The 20,228-nt window shown below is 48.9% G+C and overlaps 2 protein-coding genes and 1 long non-coding RNA gene across 5 annotated transcripts in view; 1 reads left to right on the top strand and 2 right to left on the bottom strand.

Annotated features, from left to right (window-relative positions):
* ATP5PD (ATP synthase peripheral stalk subunit d) overlaps nucleotides 1–20,228 on the bottom strand; it is a 92,627-nt gene that overhangs the window by 14,584 nt on the left and 57,815 nt on the right. The gene's annotated exons all lie outside the window — the stretch shown is intronic.
* Nucleotides 6,318–19,257, top strand: SLC16A5 (solute carrier family 16 member 5). Of its 3 annotated transcripts, none has more exons than XM_071816647.1 (4): nucleotides 6,318–6,817; nucleotides 11,399–11,542; nucleotides 12,534–13,400; nucleotides 14,931–19,257. In XM_071816647.1, exons 2-4 carry the CDS (start codon nucleotides 11,449–11,451, stop codon nucleotides 15,170–15,172), a joined length of 1,203 nt encoding a protein of 400 aa, XP_071672748.1. In that variant the 5' UTR covers nucleotides 6,318–6,817; nucleotides 11,399–11,448; the 3' UTR covers nucleotides 15,173–19,257. The 3 variants fall into 3 exon arrangements, with proteins under 3 accessions (XP_071672748.1, XP_065708777.1, XP_065708776.1); XM_065852705.2 differs by lacking the exons at nucleotides 6,318–6,817; nucleotides 14,931–19,257 and adding exons at nucleotides 6,826–7,540; nucleotides 14,697–14,918; XM_065852704.2 differs by lacking the exon at nucleotides 6,318–6,817 and adding an exon at nucleotides 6,827–7,540.
* On the bottom strand, nucleotides 9,985–13,145 carry LOC139829375 (uncharacterized). The gene is made up of 2 exons (XR_011741835.1): nucleotides 12,528–13,145; nucleotides 9,985–12,140 (listed from the first exon to the last, which is right to left on the bottom strand). It is a non-coding gene; the product is annotated as an uncharacterized lncRNA (long non-coding RNA).

Here is a 20,228-nt window from a genome sequence, read left to right as displayed (position 1 = left end):
ACTGCCAACAGCAAATGCATATTCCATCACGTTCACAAGGCAGGACTTGTCAGCAGAAAGTCAAATTCGAGCCAGCATTTCAGACCTGCAGCCATAACCTCCCTGCCCTCCCACTTTAGGACTGTCCTAAAAGGCCACATAGGCTGGAAAGCCTTTGTGCAGGACCCTTCAGCAGCTCCAGGTCTGCCAGGCAGGTGGTTCCTCTTAACACACATCACTCCACAGAAGACACAAGCATCATTCAGTGGTTTCTGCAGAAACCACAACCTGGAGTCACCAGGCCCTTGTACCATCCCTTGCTCTCCCATCCAAGGCTGTGCCACCTGCTTAACTCCTCTGAGAAATAAACTCTCGCTCGGTGACGCTGAGGCATTGCCGATTTGCTGCAGCAAGAAGCAGAGAGTGCTTAGGGTTCATTTTTAACATTCTGGTTGTGTCTCTTACCAAGAAGGTTCTGCTGTCACCGGAGCCAGCCCAAAGCTCAGCCCTTCCTCCTGCCAAAACCCAGCCTGCCCTAAACCTGTTGCAGCAGGAGAAGGGAAAAAGGGGGGTAGTTCGCAGCAGGAGTGGCCTCAGCAGAGGGTTCAGGCTCTGGCTCCTGGCTGGGTTTGTCACAGCTCCCCAGGCTGCCCCAAAAAGATGCGGGTACCCACTGGAGGCTCCTCCCCAGGGACAAGCAGCTGCCATGGGTGAGGGGCTCTGTCACCACCAAGGCAGCACAAAAACACCCGAGGAACTCACTACCTGCCCAGGGCAGCGTTTGGACCTTCCTACCCCCAAAGCCACTGGGGGAAATAAACTCCCCAGGTGGCTTTGCCAGGTGCTTGAGTTGAAGATGAGTAACAGAGCATCACTGAGATTTTCCAATAGCCACAACATCAATAAGCGGGACGCACACACAAGCTGTGGCAGAGGGACTTTAAAACCCCTTTATTAGCCTCTTTTTTGGCATTGCGAAGGGAATAACAAGGACAGTCCCACATCCCTGCTCTGGAAGGAAAAGCTCAGGCTCCCGCCAGGGCTGAGCCCGCGTGGCCACCGCGCCATGCCCGGGGGCCACCCAGCTCCCCAAGGCTGGGCCACCTCGCCACAACCCCCCCATTAGTCACCCAGCCGGCAGCTCGGCTTCTCCCTGCCAGTTTTACCTGGAGCACAAATCATTTGTTTTCCTGGCCTGCCCGCTCATGTCTGCGCACAAAGAGGAAACCCAGATTGACTCTAAAGACAGGAAAGGGCTTTAGCAGCACCGAGGCACCGCTCAGCATCCGACTGCTTGGCCTGGGGCTCCAGCGCAAAGAGATGGAAACTGCTGCTGCGTTTCTTGTCTCCGCACACGTCTGGGAGGGTAAAACCCAGAGGTCTGGACACAACCGTAAGTCCGTCTTGCACAACAGCTATGCTCCTCTGCTCTGCCTCAGGCAGTCACATAAAGACGAAGGTCAGTTCGTCACTCACCCACCCACGCTCACCCAGAACAAAGTAATCAAGCCAGATCTACTTGCAGACAGAAAGCCTGCAGATATTTTCACCCCAGCTTACTAACTTGTTTGGGAAACAAGGACCTTCGCCATGTCCTTCCACCTAGATCTGGTTTTGGGGCGGTCGCTGAAGGTTTAACCCAACTTTTATATGGGCAAATTGTCCCCGTGTGGCCTCTGCATTCCAGGGCTGGAGAAACATGTTGGTTTCTCCAAACCAGAGTAAGGAAGGAACAGCAATTCTCTAGCAATTGCCTTCAGATTGTGGTATAGCAGATGAGCAAAGGCATGGATATTTGACCCTCGGGCAATATTCCCTATTAGAGGCCTCTATCCCTGCCAGGGGTTCCCCAGACTCCAACAGTTGGGGCCTGAAGCAAAACCATCATCAGTCTGAAGTGTGAGGAGTCAAGTTCCATGGGTCCTACACAGCTCCTCGGTGAGCTGAGAGCTCAGCTGGTCCGTGCGTGACCATGAAAATCACTAGGAGAGGTGAGCACCTTCCAGCCGGGGTTCAGCTCAGGGCAGGCTGGGCAGCGGGTCCCGCGGCACCGCCAGGAAAACACACACCAGTGACCACAATTAATTCAAATGACAGTGGCTAAACATGAGGAAAACTGGTTTTGGGCAACCAAGCAAAGAGCCAGGCCCTTAACGCAGGAACTGAGTTCAACAGGTCTCAGAAAAGCAGGCAGATTAGTCACTAAAAGGCTAGGAAATAGCTAACGAACAGTCATCCTCATCCTAATATTGCAGTGGGCTTTCATCTAAAATTTGAATGCAGAGAAACGTGCAATAAGAAGGGGATGGTCATACTTGCCAAACCAAAGGGGTTTTGCCCATGATATAAAGGCTCAAGGCCACATTCTGCTGTTTGCACACACACCCCTGACAACACAACCCCAACGCACACAGCGACCTGCACTTCCCCAGGGGATGAAGAGCCTTTCCTTTTCCAGGGACCCCAAGGCTGATGCCTCTGTGTGGGCAGGAAGAGCCCACGTGTCAGCACTAAGGCGTTGGATCTCCTCTCCCACCCTCTTGTGGCTTCCAGACATCACCTGCACCTTCCTCGGAGCATCTGTCCTTGCACAGGAAACCCGAGCAGGACCTGGCCGGGATGGCAGAGCAACTGCTGAGAGCAGCACAGCCAAACCTGCTGCTCCAGGCCAGTTGGAGCCCAAAAACCTGCTGGTTTCCTAAAAAATCCCACACTCCACAAGTCTGGCTGCACACCTTCAATCCCCCACAACCATCTCCAAGGATCCAGCAGGAAAACACTTCTCTTAATCCTTCTCCCACTAAATTTCTTATTCCTCGTTTATAAAAGCTAAGGTAAATGACAGCTAAGAGCTTAATAGACAGGATTTGTTAGAGGGAAACCCCCCCAACCAGTGCTCAGGGTCCCCAGATGTCAACCCATGGGCTGCGGCAGTATCAGACTCACACCCACAGCCAGTTGCCCCATCGTCATCCACCAGCAAGAGTTTTGCCGCAACTAATGATAAGGTAACTCAATTTATTCCAAAGACCCACTTTTCAGGGCCCACCACCCTCCTCACCTTCACAAAACACAGGAAATTGATAGAAGAAAAACACCAGCAGCTCCCAGACACCCTCGGCAACCTCAGCCAGGGCAAAGAGCAGGGACAAGCCACATCTTGCTGGATTCCTGCGAACCGCTGGGAGCTGCCGGGGCACGTCCTGGCGCCCGCTGCCTCCTCACCCCCATTTCCCACCCCGCGTTATCCCCAGTACTGGCTGATGGTCATTAAACCTGGTCCCAAAAGTGGGATTTTTCACCTGGTGCTACTGCCACGTTATAGTGATTAACGAGCCAAGCAGATCCAAAGTCAACCTAGAAGAGCAGAAAACAGTGGCGAGACATTAAAAACCAAGCTAGGCAAGGAGCCAGGCTTAAACGCAGCTGGGGAACAAAAAGGGTGGAGGGGGTGTGGGAGGAGGCTCCAGATGAGGCTAGTTAGGCTAATTAAGACTGATTAGCACAGGCAGGACCCTGCTGCCCTTTGCAGGGGGAGGCTGTGGGAGTGATGCTATGGGAACTGCTTGGAAAACTCATGTTAAACCAACTCTTCCCCCATCCTTAGCATGGTCCTGTGTTTGCAGAGCCAGCAGAGCTGGTCCATAGGGGTTCTGCCAGGGTTGTTCAGATCCTGCCTCAGTCTCAGGCCAGGAATCGGTTTTCAGGTGCTCTGAGAGCTCAGATTCCACCGGCTCTGTCTGGGTTCAAGGGAAGGATCAGAGCAGGAGTTTAATTTGGGAGTGAAACAGCTCCCTGCCCTGAACCACTGCGCGATCCCACAGCTGAAACGGCACTTCGTTTCCTTCACTTTTAAAAGAACAAAGCAAAACCATCAAACCCCCAAAACAAACAACTATCCCCTGACTTCCTCTGCACGATTCAATCTGTCAGACGATTTGCTGATGTGGACCTCTGGGACAAATCCAACCAGTCTTTCGCAAAAGCCATTTGCAGGTCCTAAGGCATTTGCACTTTTGTTTCCAGGCACATGGTCTGTCCCAAATCTGTTGCTGAGGCTCCTGAGCTCGGCCTGGCTTGCAGAGCCCTGAGTGTCCCCACCGAGGACACAGGCAACCGGGGGACTCGCAGCCACCTCTGCCATGCCCCAGGTGCCCTCCTGTCCCTTAAGGGCTGCAAGTGGCTGCTGACAAGGGACATCCCGCAGACACGAGCCTGTAGCTTTGGTCCAGGCTGCACCACTTGGGCCAACAATTTAATAGGAGCTAGATCTGGATTCTCTGCTGTCAGCTTACCAGGTGACCTTGCGAAAGTCAGCCGGGGTATAACACAACCTACCTGGGAGAGGACAGCAAAGCCAGCCAAGATCTCAGGATGAGAAGGTATTTAAAAAGTCACTTATAAAGGTATTTATCAAGAGAAGTGCTTGGCTTTCCTACCCCCAACAGAAACAGAGTGACTCAAAAGAAAAAGAGTTTACCACCGCGCTTGGTTTGCAGTAAACATCTCCCTCTGTGCGCGCAGCCTGTTTGACACGTCCATAAAAAGCGTGTCCAGCACACACCAGTGCCGGGCTGGGGCGGCAGGAGGGAGGATGCTGCAGCAGGATGCAGAGACCTGATGTCCCACGAGCAAGAAACTTCCTTCTTCGTTTCCACTCCTGCTCCCAGGCCACAGGCATCACCCGGGCTCTCAACATCCCCCCAAGCCCCACTGCTGGAGCAGCGGCTCCGCAGGCTAAATATCAAGCTGTTCCTAGGAGGTGAGCTACAGAAACACCCTGTGTATCTCGGAATAAAGGGCTGCCTGACCTTGCAGCCTCATCCAGCAGCTGCTCGTCCCACATCACAGCTGGGGGAAACTGAGGCACGGAGAAAGCCATGAGGATCAGGGTGTGAGCACTCCTGGTCTGCTGCTACAAACAACTACCAGGGCTGCTCTGTCACAGCTGGGGAATCCAAGAGGCCTGGAACGCTGGTGTCTTGGGGGCTGCTGGAACGAGAAGACACAATATTCAGATCTGAACAAAGGAGAATTAGCTCATCGAGGCAGACAGAGACCAGCAGAGAGCAGCTGGAAAGAAACTCTGAAACCAGCAGCTTGTTCCCCCTTGTCCCACCCAGGACACCCATCCCCCACGGGCATTGCCTGGGCTGGCAGCAGGAAGCACAGGTTGACCACTCCCGACAAAAGCCGCTGTTTGCAGGTGTGGCTGTTGCCGTGAACTTCAGTCCTGTTCCCAGCACTGTCAGCATGAGACCATCACATCCGTGTGAAATCTGCCCATGTTCCACCTATGTCCCCAGTCACTTGTGTTCGCTGCTCAACACCAGGTCACCCCAGCACATTGAGCATATGTGGCACCATCCATCCTGTCTGCTTACCACGGGAAGGTTTCTTTTTTCTTTTTAGCAAGGTTTTTGCTCCACTCTTGCTGTTCGGTGCAGCCAGCGCTGGAACAAACTCGTTCTGTTACCTTCACGCAGGCAGGAGGCAGCGAGGAACCGTGTGCTGCTTGGCAGAACATCCCCAGGTCCTCACAGCGACAGTGCCGGGGTACGAGGTGTCCTGCAGACAGAGGGTGGATGAGGGTCCTCCCCAGAGAGCAGGGACACGGAGAGATCACTGAATCACAGCATCACAGAGTGTCAGGGGTTGGAAGGGACCTCAGGCTCATCCAGTGCAATCCCCCCATGGAGCAGGAGCACCCAGCTGAGGTTCCACAGGAAGGTGTCCAGGCGGGTTTGAATGTCTGCAGAGAAGGAGACTCCACAACCTCCCTGGGCAGCCTGGTTCAGGCTCTGGCACCCTCACCATGAAGAAGTTTCTTCTCATATTTAAGTGGAACCTCCTGTGTTTCAGTTTGTACCCATTGCCCCTTGTCCTACCATTGGTTGTCACCAAGAAGAGAAATGTAAGATGTGAGAGGAGCCAGAAATCTGCCGCTGGACAAACCCAAGCATTGGCCGGGGCGGCTGGGAACGGCGCGGAGCTGTGCTCCTGCCTCTTTTTGCAGGTTTGCTGTTGCCGGGGAGAGGGTTTTAGGCTGTCACCCAGCTAATTCACACCAGGGAGACAAGCACTTGAATTAGTTGCATTATCTGTGCCCAGCTGAAGTGGACAAAGAACCAAAGCGTGCTGAGCATCACCGCCACAATTTGCATCTCAGAGCCCCTTCCCACGGGCCCCCTCTCCTCCCGGTCTTTTTTTTTCCCCTCTGTTCTTTTCGTGTGTGTTTTGGCGGCGATCCAGCCAGCACAAGAGCCCTGTTTACAGGAGTGATGCTGAGGTTAATGTTGCAAAAGACTTCATCAAAGCTTTTAGTCGGTGCTGCAGCAGAAGCGCCTCACCGGGGATGAGCCGCCGCAGCCCGCGCTCGCTGCCCTTTGTTCGGCCGATTCCAGTCTCAGTCCGAGGCACAGAACTCACTTTCTGAATGTGCCGCCATGGCGAATTTGAAATAACGAGCGAGATCTAACTATGATTCATTTTTAAAGCTGCACACAAAACTCCATTGTAGCTACTGTTCTAGGGAAAAAAAAAAAGCACTATTTGAGTGTTAAATAAATACTGCATTGCGCAGCAACCTCAGGGGAACTTTTTTGAGCTCATCCAGCTGCCAAAAAGATTTTTTCAAAATGCATGTTTATTCACGTGGAGAGGACAGGAAATGCTATCGCTGTGTGTTTCATGCTGCCGGTCTATAAAGAAACCGAAACTGGGATGTCTCAGAAGAAGCTCTAGATCCAAACAGAGGTAAAGCAAAAGCCTCTCTGCAACCACCAGATCCTTTAATTAACAGCTTTAACAGCACTTTTTCAGCACCAGCACTTTGTAGGTAGGTGCAGTTTTCCTATCAGGTTCACGCCGAGCTCTGCTGCAATGTGCAAGCTCTATGTGTTTCTATTTTTCTTGGCATTTGCAGCGTTTTTTCTTTTCAGCACGAGGGCTGAGTGACCTTAGCAATTGCCAGCAAGGGGACTCCATCTGATGAAAGCAGGTGAAAGGGAAAATACGGGCGGGAACTCGGTAAAGCCAAGTCATACCTCCAGGAGGTGTGGTCCTGCTCCCTACCTGGCCGTGGTCACACGACTTGTGAAATATAAAAAGGGGAAAGGCTGTTGTTTCTCAAGCAATCTGTTGCCAAGGATCCCGCAGAGAGAAGGAAGGGAGGTGCTAGAAGAAATGCAGAGCAAGAACTCTGGAGTGTCAGCTGCAAAAGGTGCCTGTGAGCCTCGGGAACACCGTCAGCTCTTCTCTGGAGCTGCCCCGGCTGGGGTGAGGGTTGCGTGGTAGCTGCGCTCCCTTCCTCAGCAGGCTTAGGAGGAGAAAGGAGCCACCATGTCCCCAGGAGGAGCAGCCGGACATGGAGCTGCCAAGCCCCAGGACCAGGGATGGGCTTGGATGGTCCTGCTGGCCACCGTGCTGCTGCAGGGGTTGACGCTGGGCTACCCCCCGTGCATCGGGGTCTTCTTCACCGACCTCCAGCGCGAGTTCCAGGCCAGCAACAGCGAGACGTCGTGGTTCCCGTCCATCATGGTGGCCGTGCTGCATGGAGGTGGTAAGTGACGCCGCAGGGAACGTCCCCCACCACCTCCTGTGGTTGTGTCGCTATGAGGGGCCGTGATAAAGGCACTTTTGGCATTTCGTTAAGGGAGATGGTGGAAGGGACAGGGAGCTGGTCAGCAGTGCAGAGCATAGAATAATTTTGGTTGGAAGAGAACCTTAAGATCATCAAGTCCAACCATAACCTCATTCTAGCACTAAACCATGTCCTTAAGAACCTCATCTACGTGTCTATTAAACCCCTCCAGGGATGGTGGCTCCACCAGTCCCCTGGGGTTCCAGCATCTCCAAGCCACTTGCGTCACACAGTCCAAAGCTGAGTGTCCACAGACATCACGCTCCCTTTTGCCACAACCAAGAGACAGCCAAGACCCCTGGTCAAAGGAGGTGAATCCCTTTCTCTGCTCAACTTCTCCAGACCAGCAAAAACTTAAACCAGAGCATCTCTTTCAATAAGCTGCCAGTGCTTTCTTGATTCATCTTTTGTCCATGAGAGCGCATCTCATTCCGTGTGCCACGTGACAACTGTGTTCTTCACGGCTGAAAAACGGCAAAAGCCAAACTCCTCCAGGCTGCGAGCTGGGGCAGAGCATTAAAAGCAAGTCCTTGGTGGTGGCACAGAGCGCACACCCAAGTGGGCATTGGGGTGGATATGAGCACAGCTGGATTAGTGCAGAACGTAGGTCAGGCAGCACCTCCAGGAGACAGGAGATGGAAAGAGGGCTGCGCTTTACAGATAGCAGAGAGAATCACAGGTTTACTCCCCAAAGAAAAAGTGGGAGCTGCACAGGACAGGGTCCCCAGCTGGATATTTCCGCAGCAGCTCAAGGGCTTCCCAATAAGCAGCCCTGGTGTCGCGGCTGACCCCTCCACATCCAACTCCTGTGTTCATTTGATAAACAGACAACACAGAACCCACCAGGCCAAGAAAAGCAAAGTATCCAGTGACACCCGTGTGTTTGGGCTGCTCCCCGAGTTCATACCTGCCCCTTCCAAAAGAAAAAAGTAAATAAAGCAAAGGCCTGACCCATGCTGATGTGAAGGCTGCGGCAGGTTCCATCCCCTGGCTGATGGCCACCAGAGATGGGAGAGAAGAGCTTGCACCTTAGCAGAAGCAGTTTGGTCCAGAATTGCAAGGTGTGGATGGAGAGAGAGACCTCGGGGGAAGTAATGAGGGGAGGAATTATCATTGCGGCTCCGTAGAAATGAGGCAGTGTCCTTGGGGCTTGGAATTTGGAAGCGGGAATGAGCCAAGCGGGACCTGCTGGCTCTGGGACATGGTCGAAGGAGCAGCTCAGTCCCAACACGCTCAGGAAAGACAAGTCTGGCAGTACCTGCGAGATAATACCAATTATCCTATCTTGAATGAAGTAATTGTTTCGTAGGAGGCTGAGAACCACAGTAAAAGGTAATATAAAGACAGCCAATAAACAGATCCAAAAGTTATAAATTAGGCAAGGAAAGAATAGCCTCATGTTAATTATATTCACTAATAGAAGACATCAGGGCATAACCAGCAAATTAACAAGAGTTGTTACTCTGCCTGCCAGTCACATGTCCTATTGGAGGCTGCTACTGTGGAAAAGCACCTGTAACATGGACATAAATCAGAAAAAGTAGCAAAAGGAAACAAAAAACCCACCTCCCTCTCAGGCCAAGCATGTATGGCTTTTGCTGCAACTTCTGATCTCCTTTGCCATGAGCCAGGCTCTCTTTGATTCGGGTTCTCCGGTTACATCCATCACCTCCGCGCTTAAACCCTTTCCAGCACTGCGTTCTGCTGTATCACCTGTGTCTCTTAAACGTGCTGCTCTCTTTTTTCTCTCTTTTCTTTTTAATTCCGAGGAGCCGAAGGGGAAATATACATATATTTATCGCAAAATTGCTAACCAGGAGTGGGGATGGAGCGAGCAGCCCATGCTCAGAGTGGTGCTGGGCAGGAGAGGCAATGGCAGCTCCGTGGGGCAAAGGGAAGGGCACCGTGCAAACAATGGCTCATAACTTGTTAAGCCAAACATATCTCATTACCCACACTGTGCTCCCAGGTAGAAGCGATTAACGATTATTTCGTTATAAGAATCACTCAAGAATTCTCGGGATCCCGTGGCCGTCTCCAAGATGGGAAATGCAAGAGTTCAGGCTCTGACAGGTTCTTACTCCAGATATTTTTGCAGAGGCAAGCAAGAAATAATATTTGAAACCTAGAAAGCAAGTTAACAGGAACAAATAATTAAAAACCCTTACAATTTTTATAGCTAATATCATTTTGGAGTGTTCTATTCATGACTTCTGGCTACTTGAGTTGGTTAAACAGAAGTACCATCCTTAATGTCTTCAGCAGGAGGAAAATAAACCAGTTCCCAGCTTGCTGGACACTTTTTCAAAGGCCAGTTGGAGTCTGAGGTGAAAATCTCCCAAGCAGATCAAAATACAGACAGCTGCAGTCTAAATTTTAATAATGTTCCACTGTTCACTTGACTATCTGGATTTTATTTCAAACCCAGGCGTTGATTTAGGTCACAAATGTGCCACGGGTTATTTTTCCCTACACTGATTGACTCCCAATCCTGAACTTTACAGTCATTTCACATCTGCTTGTATCACCTTGAGTGTTCAGAGAGGATAACAAATAAAAAACCTGGAAAATGTTGAGGAACCTCAGAGGAATGAGAAGAGAAACTGCACCTTCCCATCCTGTCTGCCAGGGTGTGCAGAGAGAAGCGCGTTTCCCACTGATGGTCTGCAGGTCTGAACTCATCTTTTCCTACCCCAAAAAGAAGGATGCTACATGGCATTAAAAACCGGTAATTTAACTCAACTTCATCAAATACACCAAAAGTCTATGAAAATCAAAGAATTAACTGACCTTAAATACACCCCTCCGTGCCTATTCGTTGCATTTTCTGATGAAATAACATAACTCTTCCCCAGTAAAGCCGTGCCAGCAATGTATGTACACAATAAACCCAGGTTATGTACACAATTTGATCCAGGATTTTGTCCATTAGAAGCACCCAGGTCTCGCTCCTGTTTGTCACGGGGCTGTGCCGGTGGGAACTGGGACGTGCTCGTGTCCATGGGTCCCATTGGAAGCGGACACAGATAAACCCACCCGGCCCTGCAGGACACACATGTGCAGAGAGCTGTGCTGACAAGAACATACTGTTCTTTTCCAGGGAATACAACTTTCAGCAGCAGCAGGACTCCCCAAACTGCACCTGGGATGCTGCTCCCCGCCGCTGAGATCGCTTCCCATGCAGCCACTTTCAAATAATCCTCCCTAGCAACGTCTATTTTCCTCCCATTCTTGACATATTTCAGAGTCAATCTGCCTTCTCCCGCAAGGTGTTTCACCCAGGTAGCGGGAAACCAAGGGCAGTTCAGGAGATTTTGCAGCAGAATATTTGAAAAACACAGTAAAATAACAGCAGAAATACGCAAACAGGAATATCACCCCGCTTAGCATCTCTTATTCAGAGGCATAGAAATACAAGTACTCTGCTTTTTCAAATCATTACCAGAATTTACATCGTGTGAGAACAGAACTAGACTTGAAGGTCCTACTTCCATTTAATTTCCAAGAGTTTTGACTAAAATCCATCGCAGGGAAGCTCAGGAATCCTACTCGATGGCCAAGATCCAGGCAGACCGCAGGAGCCTCAGCCAACAAGCTGACTGTGCACTTGGGGGGATCTCGGAATGTATTATCTATTCCTGGCTTCCCTCCTGCATCGAGCTGCTGGGACAACCCTCAGGGTCTCCAGACTAAATCATCTGATAACTGCAGCAGTCCAGCAGGTATAAAGTATTGTTTTCCTCCCTAACCGCTTCCCTTTGGCTTCTTTGCCTGCAGGGCCCCTCTGCAGCATCTTGGTGAAGCGCTTTGGCTGCCGGTTCGTGGTGATGCTGGGGGGGCTGCTCAGCGGCGTGGGGATGGTGTCCAGCTCCTTCTGCCGGTCCATCGGCCAGCTCTACCTGACAGCCGGCTTCATCACCGGTACGTACGGAAAAACAGCAGGGAAAACAGCTGCTGTGCTGGACTCGAGAGGCGGGAAATGGCGAGAGCCCCGACTAAGCGCTCACGTTTTTCCATTCGTCTGTGGAATGGGATAAATTAAAAGCCCCAGAGCGACGCAGGAATCCTGTAGCAGATGGACTTGCCCTTCACAGCCCTTTAACACACCTCATCCCGTCGAGCTCGCTGGAAAGTGCTTCTGTCTGGAAAAAGCGACAGGTCTCCAGAGGGCAAAATGGAGGGCAAGGATGTCTGGTCTTTTTAGTAGCTTCTCAGCCTTTTGTCTCCGAATAAGGGAGGTTGTTTTTTTTTCAATCTTGGAACATAACGCGTTGGCACAACATCCTTCTCGAGTTCCCTGGGCTTGTATTTCAGCACTCCCAATCTGGGCAAATGTGGAGATATCTTTTTCTAACAAAATAACTTATTAGTTTTGAACAGAAGTAACAGATGGGAACTTTTCCTTTCCAAATATTTATCCTGCGTGACTGTTGTTCAACTCCTGCTCTTTAATTAATTTCTCCAGCCAGCTTACTTTGGGATCAGTCCTGTTGGATCTTGCAAGCTGAAGCTGCGTCCACTGCATAGAGAGAAAAACAATAAGTAATTCCCTGAGCCTTGATGAGAGTGTCAGGCAAACAGCACAGCTTGCTGCATGCGGGTTATAATAAAACCCAAGTTTTTAATGAACAATTCCATAACAACTGTAGGAATGGCAGCGAGCCCCAGACAACTGTCAGCTTAGATCAGTATATTTAGTATAGCAAAGAAAACAAGTAGTTTAATTTATGCACCCCTTGTGTGGGGTTTCTGATTATTAATTACTTGAGGTTGTGCAGCCTGGCAGGTGAGGAGATGCCTCAGTAGCAGGTGAAGTCACCTGTGGGTACACCCTGGATTTGGGCTCTTTTCCCCCTTTACGACAACGCAAAGGGATCACACGCTGTCATTTTCTCTTTTTCCTCACCTTTAGGTCTGGGCTCGTGTTTCAGCTTCCAGGCAGGAGTGACCATGCTGGGCTACTACTTTGTGCGGTGGCGGACACTGGCCAACGCCATCGCATCCATGGGCGTCTCTCTGGGGTTCACGCTGTGGCCGCTGCTTTCTCAGTACTTGCTGGATGAGATGGGCTGGAGGAACACGTTCCTGATCTTCGGAGGAATCCTGTTGAACTGTTGTGTTTGTGGAGCCATCATGAGACCGGTCCAGCTTGCGTCAGGGGCACCACCACAGTCACCCAAGCCTGCAGAGGAGCTGGGGAGAACAGCAGAAGGGGCACAACTGTCCAACGGAGCATCTTCTCCCCACCCCGAGCTCCGGCAGCAGAGCAGAAGGACCGTGTGCTTACAGATGCTGCAGAAGTACCTGGCTTTTGACATCTTCTGCCAAAACAAAGGTTACCAGATTTACACTGTTGGAGTGACCTGGATGATGATGGGGTTTGCGTTACCCCACATCTACCTCGTGCCTTACGCCATCCAGAACGGGGTGGAGGAACGCAGGGCGGCCCTCCTCATCTCCATCATTGGGTTCATCAACATCTTCATCCGCCCTTTGACAGGGCTCCTTTCAGGACACAGCATCTTCACCAGGAGACGCATCTACCTGTTCAGCCTGGCCGTGCTCCTCTGCGGGCTGAGCAACTTCATTTGCGTCATTTCGGCCGAGTTCAGCGTCCTCATCGTCTACTGCATCATCCTCAGCATCGCCATGAGCGGCATCGGGGCGCTGCTCTTCCAGGTGCTGATGGACGTGGTGGAGATGGACAGGTTCTCAAGTGCTCTAGGGCTCTTCACCATCCTGGAGAGCATCACCCTCCTCATCGGACCCCCGCTCACAGGTAACAGAAGCTATTAAAGCAGGCTGGGGAAAAAAATAAATCGGTTGTGTGACAAGTATTTGGGAGTATAAAGAAGAGAAATGAGGGAGTTTCCAAACCCATGCAGACAGGTGAGTTATGCAAAGGGAGCAATAAAACAGGGAAAGATGGAAAGGAACGATCAGCCCCTTCCCACAGCTGAAGGAGGGTCATTTCTGCAGCTGTCCGAGTGTCACCACAGCAGCGGGTGACAAAGTGACCCACTTGGCAGGCAGCTCTGGCAGGCGTGGGAGTGAGGAGAGCTTTGTTCCTGCAAGTGGCAAAGACACAGAGAGGAATTACTGTGGTAGGATCTTGCTGTCTGTGAACCATTTCACTGCTTTGCTAGTTTGCTTTGTTTTCTCTACGGAGTCTCGAGGATTTGCAAACATCCCATTAGACAAATTAACTGTAATCAGAATTATTACCAGCTCTACATTATTCAAAAGCTTGATAGTAAAAGCTTCTGTTCACTCTTCTTTCTGAGTTCTAGAGCGTGTTCACTTTTCTCGGGAGACAAGCAAGGAGGTAGATATGGCCCCCCGTGAAATCAATTATTCACTGATTTCACAGCTCGCTGCAAATGCCACTAAGTGACCTGCCCGAGCCGCACCTGCTCCTGCAGCACAGCAGAACTTCTGCTCTAAGAATGGGGTGACAACACGCCCCGTATTTCATGGTATTCCCTGGCATTAGTGCGTGAGTCCCTCTTCTCGAAGTGCAAAAAGCAGTCTTGTCTCGCCCAACTCACAGGAGTGGCCGATGGGTGAAACAACGTTCAGTACAACCAGCTCCATTTCTATTTGTAGTCCTAAAATCTGCTAAAGAAAAGTGCACTATGAAAAGAAACATCCCCAGTCTTTACTGGAGAATACAAGCAAACAAACATTATTCTGGTATTACCACATAAATAAGAAGCTTATAGAGAAGGTATCATATATTTGGCCTGAGTATTGTCTTTCCATCTCTAACATTAGTGTTAAATTACTTGTTTGATATGCCATGTTTTATATTGAGGCAACTTAGTCATAATGCTTGCTGTGCCGTGTGTTTTCCTCCCCCTGATTACACACTATTAGAGGCAGGTTTTCAGTTTAGAGAACCAAACATGTTGCTTTTTGAGAGATTTCTCTATTTATTTGTTCTGTTCTCTGGTCTGGGGTGTAACAAGGTCACTCATTCCAAAATCCATTGACTGACAGTGGCACGGGGGGTTCTGCCAAGTAAACAAAATGAATCAGCACATTGGGAAAAAGTTACAATTCCCTTTCTTTACAGATTTTTCTGTTTATTGAGAAATACTTTATACAGAAGCAGAAACATCACCTGAGCAGTGACTACAGAAAAAACCAACCCCTAGAATCTAGAGAAGAGAACTTACCTCATCTATGAACGCTTATCTTTTGTATATGGCAGTTTGCTGAATGATTTAAGTTTAATACTTATGTAAACATCACCCATTTGCTGTTAGCGTGCGTGTTCCCTTCGACTAAGCTGTGGCTTCTACTTCAGGTCTCCTGGTGGACATCACCAGCGATTTCCGCTACATCTTCTACACCTCCAGTTTCTTCCTGATATCAGCCGCGTTGTTCATGGGGCTCAGCTTCTGCGCCCTGCAAAAAAAACCCAAATTGAAAGACGCTCCCAAAGTACCTTTGGATAATCCCTCCAAATGCCAATACAATGAAATACCAACGGAACCGCGGGCTGAGAGTCAATCCCCTCCAGCAGTCGTGCACATCACGAGCATATGAGAAGAAAGAAAAGAAGCACAAAAAGAGGAACATGAACCATTAGGTGGCCTGTACAAAGCTGCACAAGGGCCAGCGCTGATGGCAGAAGAGAAAACAAGCATCTGCTTTCTAAAACTGGTGTCAGCGCCGCATTTCCATTCCGTGAGGCTGTGTCGGACTCCACGGGAGTGATCCGGATCTTAGGCTGAGCCCAGAGCCCAGCACCAGCCAAAGAGCCGGAGGACTAAGAGAACCAACCACGCTTTCCCAAAGCAAACCATGGAACAACAGCCACGGAACCAGCACCGAGAGACAAAACCTGTGTCGGTTCCATCGGGTTAACTCGGTGCCTTTAAGAAATCACTGGAATTTCACGTGCACATTTTGGTTGGTAGCACTGGACATATTAATGGCCATGCACAACGGTAATTCTTCCACAATTCTTCTGCCTCTTCTGAACATGTGATTTTGGTGCAGATTTGTATGAAGTCTCCTGGTTGCTTCCCATGTTGGGGGTTTTGTGTTATTATTTTCCACCTCCCTAAATATTATTTGGAGGCTGCTGCATGCAGAACTCAGCCAAGTCTCTAGTAAGATCAAATATTTTCTCCTACAAGGCATATACATATATATATACACATATATATTATATATATATATATATACACACACATATATATATATATATATATATACACGAGTTCTTCATGTCAAGGACATTTTCAAAACCTCACAGGTTCAACTCCAAAGCATCAAAAGAAAAAAGAAAATTATCAAATTTTAGAGTGCCTCCTTTGTATAACTAGTGATATCTCAAGTGCTTCTTGATATATCACAAAACAGGATTCATGGCTTGTGTAAATTCTTTCCAGCATTAACTGGGACACACTTTCTTTTCTTGGGGGCTTTGGGTGGGCAGGGAAGGTGTTACTAGACCTGAGAGTAACTGTATGCAGCCCTATACAGGGTCAAATTCAAAGTTCCCCCTTGTGTGAATGAATTTAGCTCTTTAGTCTTAGATTCTCAGACTTACACTGGCATTCTTATTATAGAGAAGTTTGCACAAGCACAACTTATAAATAAATATGTGGGGGGGAAAAAATACACAGAGAAGAGTCAATGTTATTGACTCATATCTGTAGAGCCGTGACCATAAGTTGCTTTTCTTGCTGCACTCCGGTAGTCGCACTCGTAGGTACTGAGAGCTGCAGCAACCTCCAGCACCAGCTCCGGCTGCAAACCGCTTATGTGCTGTATCGCTCCTGATCTGAGAGAAGCAGAGACTCACAACGCGCTGGAGATGGAGATGACTCAGCCGTCAGAAAGACAGAAGCACAAAGCGGGAGCGAAATGGAAGCAGCGACATTACCCCACGCAGCCGCAGCGCTTATCTCGAGAACCGTTGCACCCAATTCCTGGCTACAAAACCACAGTTTTCGTTAGTTGTGGGCTCCCCGCACAAAACCAACCAAGAAAACCCAAACTTGGTGAAACTACCAGAAAGCTTCATGTCTTCAGACACAATAATGGCTTCGCAGCGGGTTTGACATGGAGCAGCCCCTCGGAGGGCTCCGGCTCCCACCCCTCGGCAGGGTCTGTATCCCTGTATTTCAGTGCTGCTCCAGGATTACAGAATCAGTCGCGTCTGCATTTCCTCATCAAACATATAGTTAAACAAGATGGCTATGGGGGGGGCATACATATCTAATCTCTTATCACAGGTGTTTATGAACCTGTGCAATGCTTACATGGTCCATAACTATGAAGCAAACAGGGACTGGTGCTTCTCAGCTTTCCAAAATAATCACTGCTGTGTGCTCCTATGAAAAAGATGAGGCTTTCCCCTTCTCGAAAGAGAAAAAAAGGACAAGGGATCAAGCCCCAAACCTCTCCTAGGTATTGCAAATAAACCAGCTAAGCAGCTGAACAAATTGCCATTTTGTTTTCTGTATGTAATTCTTACCTTTTAATGTTGTTCACCTTTCTACATTCCCTTCCTGTTTTCTTACAGAAATACAGGGTCCTGTTGTCCCAAATCCTCCCACCAATACAAACATCATGGGCAAAACAGGCAAGATATGGTGTAAGCTACAACCCATCAGAATTTATCACTGCTCTTTGATACCCCCAGACTCAGGACCAGGGCACCGGGACTCATGTACAGAGATGTTTGTGGGAAGAAAAACACTGAATTCACAAATCCATTGTTTTCAATGTTTCTCATCTTGTTGACTAAAACCTTCCTAGCAGCCTTACAGAATCTAAACTGCCCGAAAACAGCGTTATCTCCCCCGCTTCCTTTCCACGGACCCTTCAGAAGTGACCCACGAGGCTGGAAAGAAACGTCAGAGGGAGGAGAGGTAACATTTTAGGCTGTGTTTCCACAGGGAATTAAGATGTTTGAGCCCCCATAATAGCAAAAACTACCACCCCCTTCCTATTCCACAGCTCTCCTATCTCTCTTTCAACCTGAACTCCAAGTTGCCTTGAGCAGGAGCTTTGTAAAGCCCAGCTGAAGGGACTGTGTGTACCAAGCCTGCTACAGTATAATAAATATCCTCCCCGAGCTATTGGACAGAGCAGTAACACTCAGTCCTTAAGAATCCTGAGGCCTAGAAGAAAAATAAAGCAATAAAAGTTCTTTTCATTAGTCTAAGGTCATTGCATTACACAAGGCGACCACAGCTTAATTACCACCACCCCTTCGCCCATGAAGCAGGTTTTTTTAACAACTACAGACAGTAAATTAACCCTGGCTTTAACTATGGACAAACACCAACACCTCAGCCAGGTTACAAATCTCCAAGAAGGAGCAGAGCAAGTAAAAAATGCCAGAAATCAATGTTCATCACTCCCCTCGTCCCCACTTGGCCCTTTGTGCTCCCTTTATCATTCAAAGTATCATTAACCTCGCAAGATAAGCATTTTTGCAACAAGCACCTTTCCTTACTGCAATGGAACATTCACCAGGAAGTTCACGCTGAAATATTGCAAGATCGTGATCCTTAAAAAAGAAATAGCCTTAGATACCCTGCCAATGTAATTCTTGGAAAAGTTTAATAAAAACCCGAAGAAAGGTCACAGTAAACTTCTACAATCCCAAACAGCTCAGGAGTGCAAAATCACTTAAAATAAGAGTTTGGCGTTCTGTTTGCAGGCCTGGCAAGGTCTACAAGAAAAGAAAGGTAACTACCAAAGAGGAAAATTCATGGAATTGTAACTTTGGCGTGATATCAATGCCACCAGACCGGCCCCTGGAGCTGCGAATACCCCGGCTGGACCGGCCCATTCTGTGCTAACTGTTCTGGCAACCAGCAAGTGCTTGGAGCATTCAGACAATTAAACAATACAGCAAATAGTGGGTGAGCAAACAGCCTGAGCAAGAGGGTTAAATACCCCAGGCAACTCTGCCTCCTTGCCAAGGGATCTGGACGATCAGGACAAGCTCACCACATTAAGCCAGCTCAAAGACAACAAGCACAGAGCTGGTAACAAAATGGGTTGTGTAGGCAGCGCTGGCATGGTCTGCAACTCTAGAAAACCTCTGAGTGCACAACCAGAGGGGGATTGTGAGCAAACTCTGCTCCAGCAGGCAGCTCCAACACGGCAAATTCAGCGTGAAATGTTTTGCACATCTCTGAACCTGCTGTGGTTAAACTCGAGGCAAGACGAGCACTGGAAGGGGCACGGCTGGCGGGGCCAGGAGGACACGTCCAGGGGTTTGTCTTGGTGACACCGGACGGTGTGACCTGCAGATGAAACTCGGCCAGCAGACACCAGCCGTTCCAAACACTGTGCCGGGGGACAAAGGCCTTTCTGTGCATGCAAAATCACACCGACTGACCACAGACCTATTGCTTACGAACAGAAGCAATCACAATTTTCTTCTTTAAATACTGTTTTTCAGCCCTATTTAGTCAATCCCAACATCCTTAATCGCCTCTCTCTGTGTTGACCAGCTCTGTTTGCTTTCTCCCATTAGTCACTGACTTTCTGTGTAATGACAGATGTGGCTCTAGTGTGTCAACACTCACCACTCACAAAGGCACACGTTAAAAGAGATTTGTTAATACACACTCTAAAAATAAACATTCTACTATAGAAGAGGCCCGTAGCACCTTTGTTGTTCATTTTCATACACATGTATACACATCGTCTCCAGATGATAATTATGATACGAGATGCAGTTGCTACCGCAGTTGCTTACACTTTGATACCAGGTAGAAATAAATAAATACCTCCACTTCCACATGCCGTCCTCCCACACCACCGCAATGTTAAAAGATTTAGCATCACAGTATTCGGAGCAGCTTCTTTGCTCATCCTGCTGTTCAATGTGGTCACCGCACCCGGCTGCGTGGTAGGAGAGACCCTGTTTCCCCCTCAAAAAAGACAGTCTTATATTAATTTTTGCTCCAAAATGTATTACTTTTTTACACGTATATATGCCTGGACACTATTTAAATTGACTTTTTAAATGAACTACAAGTAGGGCTTATTTTTGGAGTCAGGCTTATACTTCAAGCGATCTGAAAAATCATGCTAAGGCTTATTTTCAGGGTAGGGCTTATTTTTGGGGAAATGGGATTATCAGCCCAACGCTTGTCGCTGATGTCCTGGGCAGATCGGTCCACGTTCAACTTGCTTTATATGAAAATCAGCTACATTTGTGATAATACAAACGGCAACACTGATTCGCAACCTGTTCCCCCGTCTATAGAATTTATGGGCATTTAATTGCTTCAATAAAAGCAATGCAAATTTCTGCAGAGTTCACCGCAGTTTATGAGGTTTATGGACATTTACATTATACATTTACCTGACGTGAACCGCATCTGAAGCCACTTGCAGCACTTTTAACCACAATGGTTTCACTGGAACCGCTCTGGTCCGGAATCTGTAATTGCTCAGCTTTGTTTTTAGGCCATTGTACGATCTGGGTGGAATTACCTGTTCGCCGATTCCTTCCTCCTTGGCTTCTCTTCCCCCACAGATCATTTATCTTACCTTACGTGTATTGTCCCCTCACTTTACCTTTTCCCTCAGCTTCTAAACTTTTTGCCTTTTTATAAAACGC

The sequence above is a fragment of the Patagioenas fasciata genome, chromosome 18, assembly GCF_037038585.1.
Source record: "Patagioenas fasciata isolate bPatFas1 chromosome 18, bPatFas1.hap1, whole genome shotgun sequence".
In the NCBI taxonomy this organism is placed as follows: domain Eukaryota; kingdom Metazoa; phylum Chordata; class Aves; order Columbiformes; family Columbidae; genus Patagioenas; species Patagioenas fasciata.
Note: the sequence above shows the minus strand (reverse complement) of the source record. Positions and strands in the feature narration are given on the sequence as shown.

What these genes read in the sequence shown, in the direction of transcription:
- SLC16A5 (XM_065852704.2), top strand. Translation starts at nt 7,321, where the DNA reads ATGTCCCCAGGAGGAGCAGCCGGACATGGAGCTGCCAAGCCCCAGGAC. An exon ending in GACAGCCGGCTTCATCACCG is followed by an intron (nt 11,543 to 12,533) that starts GTACGTACGGAA and finishes CCTCACCTTTAG; the next exon opens with GTCTGGGCTCGTGTTTCAGC. An exon ending in CATCGGACCCCCGCTCACAG is followed by an intron (nt 13,401 to 14,930) that starts GTAACAGAAGCT and finishes CTTCTACTTCAG; the next exon opens with GTCTCCTGGTGGACATCACC.